The 21,312-nt window shown below is 36.6% G+C and overlaps 2 protein-coding genes across 4 annotated transcripts; one reads left to right on the top strand and one right to left on the bottom strand.

The window, feature by feature from the left end:
• Positions 1 to 4,369: 4,369 nt before the first annotated feature.
• zmp:0000001088 (trypsin) lies at positions 4,370 to 21,182 on the bottom strand. Of its 3 annotated transcripts, XM_057319491.1 has the most exons (7): positions 20,857 to 21,182; positions 16,562 to 16,594; positions 10,792 to 11,008; positions 9,052 to 9,211; positions 7,860 to 8,001; positions 6,534 to 6,797; positions 4,370 to 5,441 (listed from the first exon to the last, which is right to left on the bottom strand). In XM_057319491.1, exons 3-7 carry the CDS (start codon positions 10,844 to 10,846, stop codon positions 5,271 to 5,273), a joined length of 792 nt encoding a protein of 263 aa, XP_057175474.1. In that variant the 5' UTR covers positions 10,847 to 11,008; positions 16,562 to 16,594; positions 20,857 to 21,182; the 3' UTR covers positions 4,370 to 5,270. The 3 variants fall into 3 exon arrangements, with proteins under 3 accessions (XP_057175474.1, XP_057175475.1, XP_057175473.1); XM_057319492.1 differs by lacking the exon at positions 16,562 to 16,594; XM_057319490.1 differs by lacking the exons at positions 16,562 to 16,594; positions 20,857 to 21,182 and having other exon boundaries at positions 10,792 to 11,477.
• Positions 15,845 to 19,768, top strand: LOC130545133 (trypsin I-P1). The gene is given in 6 exon segments (XM_057319493.1): positions 15,845 to 15,881; positions 16,198 to 16,287; positions 16,893 to 17,043; positions 17,173 to 17,314; positions 17,491 to 17,748; positions 19,123 to 19,768. Coding segments are annotated over 5 exon segments (759 nt in total). The 5' UTR covers positions 15,845 to 15,881; positions 16,198 to 16,232; the 3' UTR covers positions 19,276 to 19,768.
• Positions 21,183 to 21,312: the final 130 nt, after the last annotated feature.

Genomic DNA, 21,312 nt, shown 5'->3' with positions numbered 1-21,312 from the left:
ACGGACGGATGGATAGATAGATGGGTGGATAGATGGATAGACAGACGGATGGATGTATAGACAGGCAGCTAGACATATAGACAGACAGATAGTTAGATAGACAGACAGCCAGACAGAGAGAAAGATTGATAGATAGAAGGATGTATGAATGGATGGATAGGACAGACCAACGGGTAGATTGACAAAAACAGATAGACAGAGACAGTCAGATAGACAGATGGATCAACAGACAGATATACAGTACATATGGAAGTCAGACAGATATATAGACAGAGAGAGTGATTGACAGATAGATAAAGGGCTTTATCTCCTGTGACGACATCACTCTGTGAGGAGTCTTGATTAAAGTGCTCTAGTTTCTACAGATCCTCTGAGAAATACACTCCATAAATCTGCTTGTGTCCGTCCTCACATTGGAGAGACAGGATGTGAGTGGGTGAAAAGCAAAAATGGGACATAGCTTTGAAATAAATAATGTTTCATCACAGGGCACTGCAGAAATGGCCTGATGAAAGACATCACATCACAGCATCCACATCCTCCATCCCACATCCTCTGGTATTTTCAGTGTATTATAACCATAGGTTAGGATGTTAATGATCTGTTCGGAATGCTTCAGTGTCTTAATCTGTGTTTGTATAGATGAGGTGCACTAAGAAGTCTTTAGAGATATTCACCATCATTACCTTCCACCCACTCAGTGCTGACACGTCAGCTGCGGACATCTGGTCAGTTAAATGTCTGCTGAGGTAAATGCTCGACCACAGTAAATAGACAAGAGGTGCTTTTCATTAATATTTCATTTGACCATCAGTTGTAACATTCTAGTCATGACTATAAACTTTATGTGGTCATATAATTTTTTTTATAGCTTACTAGTTCCCAGAAGTCTGCTTGTAATGTAATAAAGTATATACTCTCAAGTTTATAACTATAGTTTTTGTTTACATTTTATTAGATTTCCCTGCATGTCCACAGGTGAGCTGCTGAATGTGCCGGTCGTGTTGAACAGCCTCATTCATCTCAACTGAGCTTCTCTTCGTGCTGAAGGTAAAAAATAGATGCTGTCGTGTTTGAATCGATGCGTGATTATAACGCTGAAATGGCACGTACATTGGAGGCTGTTAGTGCGTCATTTGAACTTCATTTAACTCTGTTTTGACTGATGGAACTCATTGTGTCAGTGTTGCATACCTAGTATGAAACTGAAGCTCACGTCCTTTCATTTTAAACCACAGCCTTATACCTAAGAGGAGCTCTTTTGTGATGTAGCCGTGGGAGTTTTAGCAGTGATAAAACGAAAAGCTATTTAGCCTGCACTCGTTTCGACCCATTCTTTCTATGAAAGCATGCACTATAAATCACAATAAACAGAGGCTTTCAATACAACCTAGTTTCTTAGTCTGAATCTTTGCCTCCACTTCTGTGCACATGTGAATACTGAAGCCCTATCCTTAACCCACATTTAAACCTAACCATCACATATACCAACACGCATTCGTTTTAGCTGAAGCATGTCATAAATACAGAACGCTGTATGTAATGTGTTTACATTTTTGCATTTGGCAAATGCTTTTATTCATAGCGATAGGGCTTTACATTTCATTAGAATTAGTGTTTTTTGTATCAGACAGACCCCTCGACCTCTGCCGTGCGAATGCTTTACCATGCAATTGAGTAACAGGAACACAGTGGAAAAATGAATATTCAAAGTATTTCATTCCTTTACATTTAGTTTTTACCTTTTTACACTTGAAGTTTATTAATACTATAGATTTTATCTGTTCATGCATTTCTTGGAAATCAAACCCATGATGTTGGCGTGCCAGATTTTTGTTGACTTGGTCCAATGTGTAATTTTTTGAAGGATCCATTGACAGAAATGCAATAAAATATACATAACTGTGTATTCAGAGGTGTATAAAGACCTTACATAATGAATCGTTATGTTTTTATTAGCTTAGAATGAGCTAGATACACCGCGGGTCCATTTACATGGAATTCACCATGTTGTTTCTACAGTAGCCCTTATCAGACAAACTGCTCTACAGAGGGAGTTTCGTAAATACGTTATCTCTTTCGGCAAAGAAGCCAAAACGTGATGACATCTTTGTTCTGTGTCAGCCACCGTAGAGCTTCGAAACGGAGGGGGAGCGGTGGAGTGAGCCTTTGGTTGCAATTAGCAATCTCACCACTAGATGCAGCTAAAATCTCCACATTGCTTCTATAAACCACACTACTTATTGTTTGAATTTTATTGCATGGCAGAATTTGAAAAGCAAAATGTTGCAAAAGTAGTTTTTTGCATTTTATGCACTCTACCCTAATTAGAGCATAATGATTTCAACTTTTGTTATTGCTTTTTTCTGCACAGGCAAACTTATGCCGGGGCCTCGCCAAAATATTTTTTAAAATCTCATAAGAGTTTAAAACTGTGAGAGACCACAAACATGAGGACAAAAAATCCTAGATTTATTCGTCTTGCTCCTATAATGTGTGGTGCGCCGTGATGTGACGAAGAAAGCACACCACAGAGTCCTGACTGTGAACACAGGAAATCAGATTTCAGAATAAGTTTTTTCACTGTAGGCTTTGTTTATTATATATGTGTTCAATATAAACAAATGTGTACGTATAACTTTTTATGTCATTTAAAAAATATTATTTATCGTTGAGAAATTGCTCAAGCAGCGTCGTCTAACGCATTCAATGTGGCACAGCACTAGACATAATTTTATTGCAACTCAAATAGTGTTCATGTCTTCACAGTAATTAAAAAAGAATATTAATACCGTATTGTAAAAAATTGTTGCTGACATTATCACCTGAAAGAGTCTACTGGCTCTACTGGACTTAGTTATTCTGTTCCACCTTAAATCATCAGCACACTCGGACTCCAAACACTACCGTCTCTTGCACACAGCCTGTTTTTATGATGATAGTTTTCGATGATAGTTTTTGTGATGCTTTTGACAGAAAATTGACAGAATAAAGAAAAGGGTTTGTTGAAGTGTTAACTGTCTACTGTTTTGTTCCGCGTGACAATCAACAGAGTTCTTGTGCGTTTGTCCTCGGGGTTTCCCGCACACATCAGGATTTCTGATCAACATGTTGAATGTTTACGTTTTGCGATCGGGGTGGCTCCGACGTTCTTCCGATCAGGTTCATTCACTCTTAACACAAATCACACCACAGGAAAATCTGATAAGATCATCTTCAGAGCCGTATGAGATCATCGGGACTTTACCTAGGATTGTCGGAAGTGGAGAAATCGGCCCGATTATCTTGTGTTGAGACCCGGCATTAGCGATGCTTAACCATTTTTAAGAATGACTTTTTGCAGATTTGGTTGATGCACGTGTTTCACTGACATTTGACAACCAGAAAGTGTCCAAATGCACATTATCAACAGTACAGCTATTGTTCAATGTATTATTCGAAAAGTGTGTTTGTGCTACTGTATGTCCCATAGTTTATATCCTCATATCTAATGCAAACATTGTACTAACCAGGCAGACAGTAGCCCTTTCTCTCCTGAATCAGATCTGTCAAGGGAAAACAGATAAGACTGTCCTAATTCCATACAGCACCCACAGCGTCACTTTATATGCGTTGTCTGTTTGACAACAAAGCCAAATCCCCCGAGGTCTGCAGTCGTGAGACTATTCTTCTATTGTGAATCCGACAATGTGAAAATCTGCTCGACAAAAACAGCAGTTCTCCCTAGGAGAATCTCCTTGTACTAGACTATGGCTGAATATGTCACGCGATAGGTCTTCAAAGCTGGTTCTGACGTGTTCGAGATGCGGATCACACAATGGAAATGTGACTTTATGTAATCGGTAAAGCCTGGAGTCTCGTATCCATCACTGGATGAAGGACACTCCCTTAAGCTGAAGGACATCTCCCAAGCTGTGCAACTTGAGAGTCTCAGAAGTAGGACATTCAGTATTCATGTGGTTGATAAGGCCACGACTGACCTTTTGGGTGTGGTGTAACCTGTCCAGATATCAACCACTCTTTTCTGGAATCATGTTCACGCTTGCCCGGAATAACTCATCTATTTCCTATAGACATAAACCTCAACACCAGAGAAGGACACAAATGTTCAGGTTTCCGTGTCTGCGGAAAACAGACACGCCTAGCACGCTGGCATAAGGAGAAAAATACTTTGGTGCCAATTTGATCTTGTTTCATTTACTCACAAAGAGTAAGAATTTCCTTTAGAAATAATTTAGGCATCCTTTTTATATGGACTACGGGTAAAGAGGTCTTTTATTCTGTGTTTGTATAGATGAGGTGCACTAAGAAGTCTTTAGAGATATTCAAGTCTTTTATTCACTTTTTTTTAATTAAATAAATCCCAAAAAACACTTGGTCAATTTAATGGCATCACACCTCAAATTTAAAAGAAAATACAAGAGTTCTATTTGACTGTATGATAACACAAACGACAGTGAAAAGGTTCTTTGAACGTTGAGTTGGACTGTAGATAACATCGTTGTACGGAAAACTGTATCAGCAAACCTTCTTCAAATAAAAAAAACGGAAGTCTGGCATGCGAAATTGTCTTTTTTGGGTCAGTTATTCTCTGAACATGAATCTGCTTGTAGACAGGCAGAGAAAGTGTAGACTTAAAGGGATAGTTTACCCCAAAATAAAAATTCTGTCATTCAAACCTGACATTCTGTGGAACACAAAAGAAGATATTTTGAGAAATGTCTCAGTGGTTTTGTGTTCATACAATGGAAGTCAATGGGGGCCAGTGTTGTTTAGTTACCAACATTCTTCAAAACATAATCTTTTGTGCTCTGCAGAAGAAAGTCAGTCATATGGGGTTTGAATGACATGAGGGTGAATACATGATAAGAGAATTGTCATTTTTGGGTGAACTTTCTCTTTAAGGAATGAAATCTGGCTTAAATACACTCATGTGCGACACATTCATGCTCTCTATTATTTATTTATATATATATATCTTATCACAAGTACCATTTGAATTCAAACTTTTTGTGATTTTGTTTTCGGGAAGTATATCTCTGTGAAACGACAATATGGCACATTTACAGACACAAACTTCTTTATAAAAAGTCTAACAGGGGATCTAATGCGCTCTTTCAAAAATCCAGTCTAAAATCCAGTAAATCCAAGAAGTAAAACACGAAAAGATCCTAACATGCAAGTAGAAAGCAAAACAATAAAAACAATATTCATGTACAAGTTGGCATGTTCAAGTTCAATTAAGGGAAGTGCTGAAATGACACTGCAGTCTAATACTTGAGGCACCTTCCGTAATAGCCAAATATAGTTCTGTCGATCCATTGCCTGAACCTGGAGACGGCGGTATAGACGCCAGGATACTGAGGGTCACCACAGCCGCTGCCCCAGGACACAACACCATAGACCCGACCCTCGCACAACAGAGGTCCACCAGAGTCCCCCTGCAGAGAACATGAGAGAGATCATTTACTGGTTCAAACGGATGTTTAATAATACAGTTTTCAAACACTTGTTTTCTCAAAAGCTTATCAGATTGTCTCAGTTTCACAGTAATCATACAATGAACACCATCAGGGAGGCGGATGTGATAATGGGTGCCTTCACACATACTTCCTCTGTAAATTGAATGTAATTTGTTTTATTTAGAAATTGTGTGAACGTGAGATTGCCAGCAAATTAGCTCCAATACTTGAAGTGAAAAAGCAAAACAAATTTATTGGTTGAAAAATAAGCGATCGGTGCCATTAATTGCGCTTGAGACAGAATAAGTTATATTTTGGCAAACTTTTTTATTTGGTTTGTTTTCACAGATGATGTGTGTAAAAGGCAAATGGCTGAATGTTAAATAATGTATTAAATACATTTTCCTTCTGTGATCTGAGCTACTGCATCTTATTAGAGATTTGGCACAAACTGCTTTTGTGTTCTTGTTGCATGTGCTTATGATGCAAAAAGTGTCTGCATTAAATTAAAGTAAATCTAGTCAACAGAGCAACCAACTAAACAATGAATTAATAATTGACTACTGTATGTCAATTATTCAAATATTATATTATATAAATATGAAATGAATGGTGTAGTTATTGACAATGAAGTTTAAGCGTGCTTAAAAGGTTCTTCACAGCGATGCCCACAAAGAACCATTTAGTCAAAGGTTCTTTAAAGAGCCATCTCTTTCTTACCTTTTTATAATCCGAAGAACCATTTTGCCACAAAGAACCTTTTGTGAATCAGAAAGGTTCTTCAGATGTTAAAGGTTCCTTATGGAACCATTTAGACAAAAAAGGTTCTTGTATGGCATCGCGAAGCACCTTTATTTTTAAGAGTGGTTGCACATTCGTTCTAAACGATTCTATTTTCCGCATACAGACACTGAATTTGCTTGCTAATCGGGCAGCTATTTTTACATTTTGAACAATCACTCTCAAACAATGACAACATATAAGTTTCAGAACAGTAAAAAACATTCAAAGTATAATACAGAACTGTTGCACATACGTAAAGTGATGTACAGTAATAATAGTCTGGTTCACCTTGCAGGCATCTTTTCCTCCTGATCTGTATCCCGCACAGATCATGTTCTCAGTGATGTTTCCGTTGAAAGATTCTGTGCTGTTACACACTGAAGTGGACACTATGGGCAGCATGACCGTACGCAGAGTTAAAGGGATTCCTCCTGTCGGGCTTGTGAAGCCCCAACCGGACACCCTGCACACCCGTCCCACTGCCACCATAGCGTCCAGACGAGGTAATGGAGCCAGAGACACATAACTGTTTATATAGACTGGAGACTGAAGCTAGAGAGATAGAGAGAGAGAAACATTTTATCATGCCGAAAATAAACAAAACAACTAAAAACTCCAGTGAGTGACCATCAGTGTTGGGTAAGTTACTAATGAATTACTAGTTACTAATTACATATTCAATATTGTAATTAGATTACTGTACAAATTACTCCGTACAAAAACTATTTAATTACTTATTACTAATTACTTTCTATATACTATATCAACCTTGATTAGTTAAGTGATTCAAGGATAGACACAAAACGACTCTTGATTCATTCAAATAAACAATATAAAACTACATAAAGTACTCTTATTAACTGCCTAAAGTATTAAAAATGTGAGAAAGGTACATTAATGCATGCATTTTAAAGTTAGACTTTTAATTTTAATGTCAATTCCACTATTGTATACATAACACGGTATTTAGTTCAAATACATCATTTTTAACGATGAGTAATCCCTTACTTTACTTTTTTAAGTACATTACTTAGTAACTAGTTACACCCAACACTGGTGACCATACACATAATGCAATTAAAAAAAGATTTTTTTTTCAAATGTTACAATTTTCCAGTCAGTTTTTACAAATGTTACAACTGACCAATCAGAATCAGTATTCGTGAAGGTCATGTACAAAATTATATTACTGAACGATAATATAGTGTTAAGTTTAACAGTCAGTCCGTCAGATTAAACAAAAACATAAAAAAGATCATTGTTAAAAATACATCGTAATCAATAAAACAGACAAGTGCAACATTTTATATTTTAAAGTTAAAACATTAAAGAGGAGTTTGTTTATCTAATCATGTCAATAACATTGTCTTTTGTAAGCATATTCTATATTCTATTAACAGACAAACTCGTGAATACAATTTACAAATTTCCCATCATGCTTTGCAGAGTGTCTGCACTGCTGTTTACTGAGACACTTAAATTGCTTCGTCTAAAAGACTTGACGTGAGAATAATTGTGTTCATTTTCTATGCATGACAGGAATCAATGCGTCACGGCTGTAATGACACTTCAGTTAGTCGCTAGTGTAACACGGTAGCATTGAGTCTGTCTCACCTTAATGAGCATGATGTCTGCGTTGTTGGTGTCTCTGTTGTACTGTGGGTGAGGTATTAAGAGATGAGGTCTGCGAAACTGTTCCGTACCCTCGTATGAACCCACGGAGTGATCTCCGGCCACGATCCTCATGTTTGCCGCTCTGCAAGACACAAACCAAGATTTGAATTTTTTATAGATTCATATAATTCAAAAACTTCTGATGTGCATATTTCATAAGAGTACTCGTTTCTGTTTTTATTAGAAGTGTACACTGTGGGCAGATGTCATTTTAATAAAGATTGTATTTATTGAGTTCACATATCTATGTCAAGTTTATTTTTTTGATAAAATATAATCTCCAGTGTAGTAGTCACCTATTGCCTAAAATTTGCAGAAATGTTCTCCTGCCATTTTCTCAAGCAGCTTCTTGAGGTTTCACCCCAAGATGCTTTTTAAACAATATTAAAGGAGTTCCCATCTTTTCTGTGCTCTTACTGGATTCTCTTTTTTATTTTTTTAGTCCATTTCATTTTTTATTAAACAAAATAGTTTAAAATGGAAAAAGTTTATATTTGCACAGTTATATGAACAATTGTATTTACGTATATGAAACTCATTTCAGACATTTAAGCATACACCTTCAGATAAAAACCCTTCAAAGACAATGAGAAACATTTGACATTTGATGTGCAAAGACTATGGCTGTCTGCACTCTTGTTTACATTTTAACGCCACGGTTTCTTCAAGAGATTTAGTTTATTTATAACTTAAGTGAACTACATGTCTTGGATGAAATAGTTCACCCAAAAATAAAGATTCTGTAATCATTAATTCACTCTCATAATATATGCTTCTTTTTTTCTTTAGAACGGAACACAAAAGAAGATATTTTGAGAAATGTCTAAGTGGTTTTGTGTCCTTTCAATGGAAGTCAACGGGGGGCGATGTTGTTGGCTACCAAAGTTCTTCAAAATATGTTTTGTGAAGAAGAATGTCATAGAGGTTTGGAATGACATGAGGGCGAGTGAATGATGAAAGAATTTTTTGTTCAACTTAAAATACTGTACTGCAGGTAAAAACACCACTTATACAGACTTGTTACATTAACTAACCATACTAGTTACTGAAGCGACACTGAACCAATACTAAAACGCTACAAGACTTTCCAGGGTTAAAAACTTGGAATTCAAGGCTTTTCAGATTGTCTCACCCTATATTGCAGTGTGCTGCGGTCAGCACCCAGTACTTGTTTATTAATGTTCCTCCGCAGAAGTGCTGGCCCGTAGCACTCTGAATGGACACAACGTACTTGATGGAGTAAGGAGAGGGGGCATATCCACCCACTATACGGCCCTGGATGTCCTCCTGACCTGCAGGGTTCAATCATAAGAATCATCCCATTGTGCAAACCGATATCATATACATTACATAAGAAACGTGTTTAGAAACGCGCCACAGTGAGGTTACACGTGCATGTGGAGGTCGCTTTAGATTCACACCTTTGTGTTTGAGAGTGTAGCGTAACATGAAGTCTTTCATGGACGCTTAATTTATTACACAGTAAGTCAATACAGAACAGAACAATGCGTGTAGTCAGTAAACAATATGGGTGGGTTTTGTTATTTTTGCATGTAAATGTGTCCACAGACGAGTATAATTTCCTGAGATGTGAGTCACGAACAGACGGGACGGTTCATCTGGGCCTGTCACAGAAGTTCACGAGCGAGTTCAAAGGCGTCTCTCGGGCATATTGATCCCTGTGTAACAACTGAGAAGTTGTACGTGCTGCGGTTAAAGTAATCCTATACAATCTTAGCAGCCATTGACCAGCCCTGTGAAAGGTACATGCGTTGGATGTAACATTGATTGAATGATCTGAAGCCTCATGAGGATTTGAAGCACCGCGACCTTTATCAGATTGCATATGAAACTCAACGTAAATTAAATGAAGGAAATCCAAAACATTATAACAAAGAGTCGAATTCGCCGCACATGGACGTCGATTGTTTGTCGTTTTGTGTTGTAAAGTGATGATAAACAGTAAAGAATGCCGGACTTCAGTGTTTGGGGATTTAACACGTGAACTCACGTGTAAGAGTGTTGAAATGTGTTTTTGTCATAATTGAATTCAGATCGACATTTAGTGATGTTATTTTTGGAAATAAAAGCTCTATACGTTTTATCATCTTGGGATTCTTTTGCAATGAAAGAAAACACAGACTGTCAGGATAAAGACCCCCATCTGTTCATATAAACTAAACTGTACATTGTCCTCATATATTCTTATGTATTTCATTTGTAACCAAGCCAGTATGAAAAGAAAAATCATTCTTTCGTATCTCAGGAGATTTAATGGAGTTCTCGTTTGTATTGTAAGGATCTGCATGGTTTGTATGTTTCAACCAGATACATCGAACAAAAATGAGACAATTGTTGACATGCAGTAAGCGTATAACAGTATGAAATGAATATGGATGGCAAAGCTCAAATAATTATAATTGGAACAATTTTAAGAAATGTTTGTTTTATACAGATTTCATATAGGTGTTTTCGATTCTGAGCACAGTTTGAAACATTGCTGAGATCTTTGCAACTCCAGAAGAGACATTTTTTATCAGAAGCCAACAACAGAATCTCATTGATGTTTAAACACATTCAATATATATATTATAATAAAATAAAGTAAAAATTATTACACTTTTTTAAAACATTTAAATAAAAATATAAATCTGTGCTTACTTATTAAATTAGGCATTTTATTAAAATCGTGATTAGTATTCAAACATTTTCACATATAATTCAAGCAATTTATAAAGAAACAACACCAAAAGTTATGGTGAATAGAGTCTTTGGAAGTAAAAACTACAGTATAAGACCGTACTCACTACTGTTTTACCACGGTAAAGCTCTGAAAAGATTTAGTAGGACTGAGTGTGAAATCTTTACTTACAGCTGACCATGAGGAGCTCCAGAAGAACACAGAGCACAAGAACAAGGAGGTGCATACTGACAGAAGAAGAGCTACAGACAGAGACACATCCACACTTTCCAGACAAGAGTGATAGAAACTTTGCTTCAGGTATTTTGAATCCTCACCTGGGGATGGATCGCCTCTGCATTATCAGGTTTCCAAGTTCCTATTTCCGTCTCCATGGCCACCATGCAGTCTAAGAAGAGGAACAATATATAATTGAAGCACCCAATCTGTGACCTTTTGTTTTGGACTTGATTTAGGCTCAGTACAATTGCCTACGTCATATGCGGTTTGCGTCACGTCGCAGATTATATTCTGCTATATTTGGGTAAAAAAAATCGACATTTAAATTGGACCTAAAATCAGTTAATTCCGTCTCACGGCGTTGAATTATAACACCAATATAGACACTTTTGGTAGCCAAACAAATCTTTGCACACACTTATTTTTAAATGTTTTTGCATTAGACAAAATATATTATTATTTAGTTATTTGTGTAATAGGCTTCCTACTGATCCCACGGTCATAATGAATGAATTTTATTATTATTGCCAAGAGTGCTTATAAAGTACGCACACAAGTATCTTGGTTACAAAAAAATGTCCAAAGCACCAACGACATGCTCAGAAAATAAAGAAACTTAATCAATAAGCATATTTACATAATAGATTAAAATATGTGTATAAACAAGCACAGACGAATGTGATGTATGCAGTAAAAACAAAAGTTGTGTTAAATAAATGTATTTACAAAATATATGGTGTACGGTATATTGCACACGATTTTAAAACACAATGGGAAGCTAAACTTAAAACTGGCCTGAGGAAAGGAACTATTCTTGTTATTCTGGTGCTCGGTGTGCTGTAGTACCAACCAGATGGCAACAAAGAGGAAAAAGAGAAAATGTCCATACGTCTTTTTAGGGATTTATAAATTAAGTTCGCCTTCAGTTCACACAGGGCACAATAGAAATAGGTAACCAGACCTGTTTTAGCGCTAAATATGTGACCCTGGACCACAAAACCAGTCATAGACGCACGGGTATATTTGGGTCAAAATGATTGATTTTTCTTTTGTGCCAAAAATCATTAGGATATTAAGTAAAGATCATGTTCCATGAAGATATTTTGTAAATTTCCTACCGTAAATATATCAAAACTTTATTTTTGTGAGCGGATGCAGCAAAATGGCCGGAAACATGCCGACAAACTTCGCTCGCTGCTGCCCGCTCTTTGGGAAGTACCCACTCAAGTTTGGTATCTACAGTATGTAAAGCTTAGAATTTCTGCTTTCGGGTTCATCTACTCTCCAGACAGTTAAACAAACTTGTTACTTCAGAAACGGCGTGCTCCAACGCCTGCGTGCACATTTCATCGCATTAACACAGTTTATGTGGTGATGTTGCAGAAGGTGATGAAATACTTTGAAACAGTATTTGTGTTCTTTATTTTAAACCTAACGAAGTGAGTGATCTTTAAAATAAACGCCAGTTGGTTTGAAATTCTGATATCTGATGCAATGACGTTCATACATTTTTAACTGTGGCAGATGGCCACATCTGCCACAACCAATGAAAACTTGTACAAAGTCTTTCTCTCTTTTTCTCTCTTTATTTTGGGAGTGTGGTGACATTATGAGATTTCTCTGAGATCTGGAGCAGACATCATTAAAAATGAAGGTGCGGTGAAACGGTTCTCTGATCTCTCTCAGCTAATGATGTTCTCTGACACAGCGTACAACAATCTCTATGCGTCTCATTATGGTCTCTCTCTCTCTGTTCCTCATGGCTGTTTCCCCGGGTGCTGACCACTGCCATTTTTTGGCCTTATCTGCCATTTTTCTTCCACAACAGAGCGATTATTCTCTTTATTACCATCTTTATCCGTTACATGTCCCAGGGTTGTGTGTTGGATTGTGTGCTCAGAGCCCTGGAGAACACGCCATGGTTTAATAGAGGGCTGAGATAGTGTTCTGTTTTCAGGGGATTATTAATCATAACAATTACGACCATTAATAAATCTGGCTTCTGAAATGTCGTAATGGTGATTTGGGTGACAGCGATGTCACAGCACTGGTGGGATCAATAGTTAAAAATAAAAAATCATTGTTAACTCTAAGGTTGTATCTTTTATTAAACATGTTTTATATTTTGTTTATATATTCTGTATTGTATATAGACGATTTCATCGGATGCATGCACTTGGCCCAAAGATAACTTCGGGTCTGTGTATGGTTACAATATAACAATTTATTTTACATTTAATTAATATTAATAATTATTTTTATTGATATTTTATTGTATATTAATTTAATTAAAGTAAATTAAATCTACTCAACAGTTATTGATTCTTTGCGGGGGTCTACTGGAAGTCTATGTTTGTTTATGGTTTTGCCGCTGAAACCATCTATAGTAGTTTATAATCTTTTTATGGTAAAGAATGTTTTTCAGTAAATGATGTGTATAGCATGAACCCGGATTCTCAAACATTTAAGCAGTTGATCTGTGCAATGTCATTTCAGTTTTCCATAACATAACCCATGTATGAAATTTGATCAATTATTGATTTTATTTATAATAATACACTTTTAAATTTTTATTTTGCTCCAAACACTTTTGGACAAACCTCAGCTCTAAAGGAAGATCTTCAACAGTGAGTGAATTATTGTATGGATCTCCAACTATCTTGTTTACAAATGAGAATATGCGTTCAGTTCAATTCACATTTAGATTGAATTACAAGCTTTAGTGTTGCAAATATTGCATATTGCATAGATGCAGTTTAAACAAATAAAATATATATTTGAATGATGAAACATTTTGAGGTAGAAATTGTAATCTACCATGTTCTGAAACATTAGAAGATAAATCTCCTAGACGACGGGACTTCATTTACACAGAGCGTGTAGACTATTGTTTTGATGTCTATAATGTCAGACTTTTCCCAGGAGAGATTCCTAAAGCAGTTGTGCAGGCGGCAGCTATTGTCCTGCAGAGATAAACACCTTAGTGTGGGTGTGAGCTTTCGGACTGTACTGCATACTCTGACGAGATATGCATTTGTTGTGCAAAGAAAAGCACAATTTATTACAGTTGATTTCTAGTACTTTGCACAATTGTGTATTGTTGCAAAGCCGCTGTACATAAAGCATGTTGTGAAACACACAGTAAGAATAATAATATAGATTGGAAGAAAGAATATTATTTAGTTTATATGTATAACATATGTGACCCTGGACAACAAAACCAGTCTTATGGGTCAATTTTTTCGATATTGAGATTGTTACATAATCTGAAAGCTGAATAAATAAACTTTCTATAGATATATGAGTTGTTAGAATAGGAGAATATCTGGCTGAGATACAACCGTTTAAAACTCAGGAATCTGAGAGCGCAAAAAAATCAAAATATTGAGAAAATTGCCTTTGAAGTTGTTAATCAGGGACACTGTGGCAGACCATCCACTCACAAAAATAAAGTTTTTATATATTTAAGGTAGGAAATTTACAAAATATCTTCATGGAACATGATCTTTACTTAATATCCTAATGATTTTTGGCATAAAAGAAAAATCGATCATTTTGACCCACACAATGTATTTTTGTCTTTTACTAAAAATGTTCCCGTGCTAATTAAGACTGGTTTTGTGATCCAGGGTCACATATATAAATTAAAAGACAAACTACAACAAATACGGGTTTTATTTAACTATACAAAAAATGCATAGAAAGGCAAAAAGCTTGCATGGAAAAAACAAACATTAACTACCATTTTATCTGTTTATAATACTTTTCGTGTGAATATTTTCTTGTGGATATATTCCTCAAAGCTGAGCTTTAGTTTATAATGAACAACATTTTTAAGCCAATTTAATACATTGCTGCTGTCCTTCTGAAACCTCTCCATATTTTGTGATTTCTTGCCATTAATCATTATTCTTAGTCACCTTTTATGTTGTTTTGTGAATATCTAACCTATAAAAAATTCCCTGTCATCTTTGACAGCACATTTTAAAAGTACAGTGTTTTTTCTATTTCCTGACAAACTGTGAATTTGGACACCAAGGATTCAGAAGGACAACAGCGATATTTGAAATAAATAGCAAAACTCTTGCTCTATTCAATATCAATATCGCGTTCAGCCACTACTGTGTGTATCTGTACATTTTCAATCCTTTACATGACATATTTTCAAAGCCGTATGAAAACCTTGAACGTCAGAACTACATTTGCATTTATTCATTCAGAATACGTTTTTATACAAAGTTGCAAATGAGAGAACTTTATTGAATATAGCATTATAGATGTTCAGTTAATAGTCAACATTAAATTAAAAGCAGTACACAATATGTACACAATAGGTAAGTATAGGCCTATACCTAAACTTGTCTTCATTTCAAGTACTTCAAGTATTAAAAGGTCTCAAACGGGCATTAAACAAAAATGTATAGCTTGTAGGTAATTTGAGCAATTTCATGATGAGATTTTTAAAAGTACTTCCTTTTATAATTGACAATACTCTACACCAGCGCTGCATACAGTCAGCGTTCTAGTAGCGATCAGCTTACATACAATTTCCAATCCAAATGGGAAAATAACATAAGACCTCCACAAAAAAGTGTTTACTACCCTAGTGAAATATAGGAGCTTCCGTAAAACATGAACAAAAACACTGAAAGAATAAAACGTCCTTTATACACATCACCACAGTAAAGTCACTTTATGTTTAAAGATGTTTTGTCCGTGTAACCAAACACTTTTAAAGTGTAAGCACTAGTGCTAAACGCTGTCCTTAAGCTGCCCGGACAGGGTGTTGTTCCAAGAAACCTAACAATTGGAGATAATAAAGAGCTTTAACATCAGATATTTGTCACACATGAGGGACCGTGGCTTTGTCGAGTACTGGGTCAGTTTCAGTCAGATTGTGGGATAGCCCCTACCGTTTGTTGTTCTGCAGGGCCACAAAAGCAATGGATGTGGATACGGTTTCATTATAAAAGGATTATGGGAAGTACCAAGATCAGCAGTTGGAGGTAATTCAAGGCTTCGGAGGTGAAGAATTATCACCGGTAAGTCTGAAATATATATATTTTCTTACATAAAATGCATTTTCATTGATTCGTGAATTTGCCGTCGAAAATTATATGAGATAGAACAATACACACAATGCATATTATGTGGCAAAATATCATGAAAACAATGCCATGTACAGTAATTCAGATGTTTTCTCTTCTCTATTGAATGCCGTCTGATATCAGGTTGCTATTATACAGAGCTGTCAGAGCCATCAAACATTAAGACTCACACTTTCATTATGATCACTGAAAGACTGCGTCTCATTTTCACTTATCATGACGCATTTTAGTGTTATGCTTGTGTGCTCAGTGTTCTATATATTCTCGGCTGCAGGCGCTTGAAGAATGGCTCGGTTATTACAGGAAACGCTGTTTCTTGTGCTGGCTGTAACCATCAAAGGTAAGCATTTTGATTGATTACAAAATGAAATAAAAAGAATTCTTGAGAGCACACGTTTTCAATGCTCTCCATTTAACTTATATAGAGTTTATAGAGTTTGTAACATATAACAGGAGGTCAAGTTATTTAAAAGGCATGTTTAGAACTGCAGATGTCCTTGAATTCTTTTTCTTGAAAACTATACCCAACAACAAAACAATGGAATGGGGACACGTGTTTCGATCCCAAAGGGATAGTTCACCCAAAAATGAGAATTCTTTCATCATTCACTCACCCACGTGTCATTACAAACCTGCATGACGTTCTCCTGCAAAACACAAAATAAGTATTTAGAAGAATGTTGGAAACCAAACAACACAACCCTCATTGACTTTCATTGTAGGGGCACAAACCCACAAAGACATTTCTCAAAATATCTTCTTATACAGAAGTCATATACAGGTTTTGAATAGCCTGAGGGGGAATAAATGATGGCAGAATTAAAATGTTTGGGTGGACTATCCCTTTAATGGTACTCATTTAAACATCATCAAACCATACAATGTTTAAGTGTGTAGAATTTTTCTAATTTTGAATGAAACTCTTGAATTCTGGAAAACAATTAGACACGTTCTCACAAAGGATCATTGGAGGTCAAGAGGTCGTGCCTTACTCCATCAAGTACCAGGCATCTCTTCAGTATGACCGAAAACATTACTGAGGCGCTACGCTCATTCAGCCACAATGGGTGATATCTGCTGCTCACTGCTGGCGACCGTAAGTACTGCAGTCAGGTCAACACTAGAACTAACCTCACTCATAAAGATATTTTCAAATATTATTTAATAAAAATGTGTGCATTTATTTATGAATTAAATGCATTTTTGTATGTTGTCAAATAAACAGAGCCAGTGTGATTCAGGTCGTGTTGAGCGAGCACAGTCTTTCTATGGAAGAGGGATTTGAGCAAGTATTAAACGTGTCCAGAATCTACAGTCATTTTGCCTACAACCCAAGAACCTTTGCCAATGATATATTGCTCATTAAGGTAATCAACACAACAATTTTGATTTAGTTTTATATATTGAATATATTAATTTAATGGCAGCTCATGTGTATGTGCACAAAACTCTAGGATGAAATGTTCAGAAACCTGTTATTTTTGCAATTTCGTGTGGCACAGAAATGACTCGTCTAACCAGACGTTGTCATGCTTCTCCCCAGCTCTGTGTTCCAGCACAGATTAACGCTAACGTTCAGCCTGCTCCACTACCAACAATAGACACATCTGAGCTGACCGGAGGAACCAGCTGTACTGTGAGCGGATGGGGAGTGACACGAATCTATAGCTTCTATCTGTCGCCTGTCCTGCGGGCCGTGGACGTGGAGATCATCCCCAACTGCCAGTACTACTATTATTATAGAGTCAATGATAATATGATCTGCGCTGGCTCTCGCTTCGGCGGAAAAGACTCCTGTCAGGTAACCAGGGGCCTGAGTGTGAATGAGGTGCAGCGTCACTCACGCGAAAATAACAAAATTTTCCCGAGAGTAATTAAGAGCAGGGAACGCGATTGTTCGCGTTTGGTGTGAACCCAGCATTAGGCTATTGACTCCAGTGAAAAGATGACACTTTTTTATTTTGAAAGCAATTAGGCCCAATTCACATTTCGCATCTTTTCCACGCGCATATTCGTTACTGGGTTCACACCAAACGTGAATTAAGCGTTTTGCGCGAGAAAATTACATACAAAGTCAACACAAAGACGTGCATAGATGCGAAAACGCGCGTCAATCTCGTCTTCCGCGAAGGTTGAAAATATCTGTCAGATAGAGTCACTCACGCGAAAATAACAAACTATTCCCGCGAGTAATAAAGAGCGTGGAACGCGATTGTTCGCGTTTGGTGTGAACCCAGCATAAATGTAGACGCGCGGCAGAAGCGCAAACACGACATGGTCGCGACAAGCATATTTTTCTAGGCGCATCGGCGCCACATAGAGATGGAAATAGTTTAACTTTTCGGAGTACTACGCGCACAACGCGGGTCATTTGAAGAGAGGTAGCGGCGCAGCTCACGTTTTCCGAGTGGTTTTAGACGCGAAATGTGAATCGGGCCCACAAAACGCAAACAATCGCGTTCCACGCACTTTATTACACGCGGGAAAAGTTCGTTATTTTCGCACGAGTCACGCGATCAGACAAACATTTTCAACCTTCACGGAAGACAGGATTGACGCGCGTTCGCAGCGCGCCGCCCGATTCGCGTCAATACGCATCTTTGCATTGACTTTGTATGTAATTCACTTGCGCAAAACGCTTAATTCGCCTTTGGTGTGAACCCGCTATTAAACAAAGCTGTATTATAAAGGATACTAGTCTACAGTTTTGGAGTTTTTTATGAAGAGTACACACTATATGTCAGTGTAGTTCAAACATCTGCCCAAAACACCTGTTCCCCCCAAAGGTGTTTCTTTGAGCAAGGCATTCTGGGAATATTTGTGTGGTAAACCGTCCCCGAATTCAGAGAGAGTTATATTGATGTAGGGTACCAATGTTAGGAATTCCCAGGTGAGCTATCCATCATTTTGCAATACATGTAAAGGAAACAAGAGTAAATAAAACAGTTAAAAAACTATAAAAACATGAAAGGTGAACAATAACGTACAAATATATAAATATACAGTGATATTTGTATATTTGTAATTTCACATTTCCAGAATTACAAATAAAATCAGATTTTCTTTCTTGCATTTAGGAACACACAATACCAAACTTTAGAAATTTTACACACGTCTGCTTCAGAAAAAACAGATGCATTTCACTATGCTTTTTGTCTGTGTCACACCTTCACAGGGCGATTCAGGTGGCCCACTCATTTGTGATGGAACTTTAGAAGGCATTGTGTCGTGGGGAATTAGCTGTGCCCATCCATACTACCCCGGTGTCTACACGAAAGTGAGAAACTACAACCGCTGGATCGACTGGATCATCAGCGCTGACACCTAAAATACACATTTGCCAGAATGTGAGGAATGTTTCCATTAAATCTGAATGAAGGTTGTCTTTCAAAAAGTCTGATCCTGTCTGAAATAGTATCTCTCTAAATGATAAGCATATAAGTAAATAAGCATTTGTGAAAGACTAATAAACTTTTTTGTTTGTTTTTTACTTGTTTGGCCCCATTTTTATGAAATCCCTGCTGCCTCCTCTCTCTCTCTCCTTTTGCCTTAAATTGCCAATAAAATATAACTTTACATTGTAGTTTTCAAGAGCAAAAAAATCTATTGGAAAAAAACTATAAACAAAGCCACACTGGGTACTAACATAAATGCCTACATTTAGATAGAAATAAATTTAATATATGTTCATTTATTGAAATGCTGATTCATCATAACAGACAATACGAAAAGCTAAATGCTAAACAAAATGTTAAATGCTCGCTCTCATTTGTAAGTTGCTTTAAAATAAACTATTTGTTTAATGAATAAATGTAAATATTGACCAAAGCTGTGTTGGTGCTTGTGTTGTATCTCAACTTTAAAGAAAAAAAAACATTGTCAATATCATCAGGATTGCCATCATGTTGATTTTACTGTATATGATGTGTTTCTTGAAATGCCTTTTATGAAGTCATGTTTTCATGCATGTCATGTGATGAGTCTGTGACCTCTGGACTGAGCGAACGGGATAATCTTTACCTACTACCTTTAAGAATCATTCCACGTCTTCATTTACATCTGCTGTTGTACTCATGAGAAAGAAAAAACATCTTTACCTAGCCTTTAGGCAAGTCAGTTTAATGTTGACCATCCTGTTTGTACCTTCCTGCCCCCGAAGCGATACACTAAATTGAAGTATTATTTGTAGAATACAGTCTTTTCTTTTTGTTTGTTGTTATATTGAGATAAAACAAATCGGTTGACACGTTGTTCTGTTGAAAGTCCCTCCCTGTATTCATTACTCCTCACTAAGTGTCAAAGAGTAATTGCATCACTAATTTCCTCTTCAGACATTTACAAAGTGAAGTCAACAGAGGTGGGTAGAGTAGCCAAAATCTTTACTCAAGTAAAAGTACAAGTAACTAGAGAAATTGTCACTCAAGTAAAAGTAAAAGTCACTATTTTAAAAATTACTTGAGTAAAAGTAAAAAGTATGCAATGAAAAAACTGCTCAAGTAGCTAGTTACTTAGTTACTTGTAACTGATTATATAGGCCTACTATTCATAAAAGTAATATTAACGCCAATATTTTAATATTATATTTTAATCAATATTTTTAATTAATATTATTATCATAAGCAGATATATTTGCAATATACACACAGAGACTAAGAAGAGACAAGCATTTCTGTAAATTTAAGCAAGTCCCAATGTCAATGTAACCTACACAACTACAACTTATTTAGAATAATAGTCCATGTCAAACTAAAGTGAACCTGCAGAGTTTTTCGTTTACAATGCATTGATCTAAACTCAGAGCAAAGATGATCTAGAACACCTGCAGTGCTCTCTTATATGAAATACAAACGGATTTTAGACAAAACTCATGTTTTCTCATGTTGTGTCACGTGTTGTGAAAAGCTCTTACTTGTAAACATACAGTAAACGGTGAACCACACGCCCATCGACAAGTTTTCTTCCTTCTGTTCTTCAAATGTATATTTCTGCAAGCCCACGTCTCTGTGTCTGACAGGTCGCGCGCATGTTGCTGTGTCTGACGAACAGGTCGCGCGGGTGCGCGCATATTACGGGCATTTATCATTGCTGGCAAACAATATGACAAATTTGCATATTGCATAAAATACGCTCTTTGTGTTCTGCGTGTTCTTCTTAAGTTTCGTGCTACGAGTGAGTAACCCGCCGCTTCAGATGACTCAGATCTGGCAGCGAACTGAACAAATCATTTTAACTGATTCGTTAACCCATTCAAACGGTTTTGCCCATTGTTCAATTAATGCTTTCAAAAGAATCGACTCAAAAGAATCAATCACTCGGGAATGCCCGTAAAAAGAGACGACAACCTTGAAATAAACAACGCATTTTA

This window comes from Triplophysa rosa, linkage group LG21 (genome assembly GCF_024868665.1).
Source record: "Triplophysa rosa linkage group LG21, Trosa_1v2, whole genome shotgun sequence".
Classification (NCBI taxonomy): domain Eukaryota; kingdom Metazoa; phylum Chordata; class Actinopteri; order Cypriniformes; family Nemacheilidae; genus Triplophysa; species Triplophysa rosa.
This window is presented reverse-complemented; position numbering and strand designations above follow the sequence as displayed.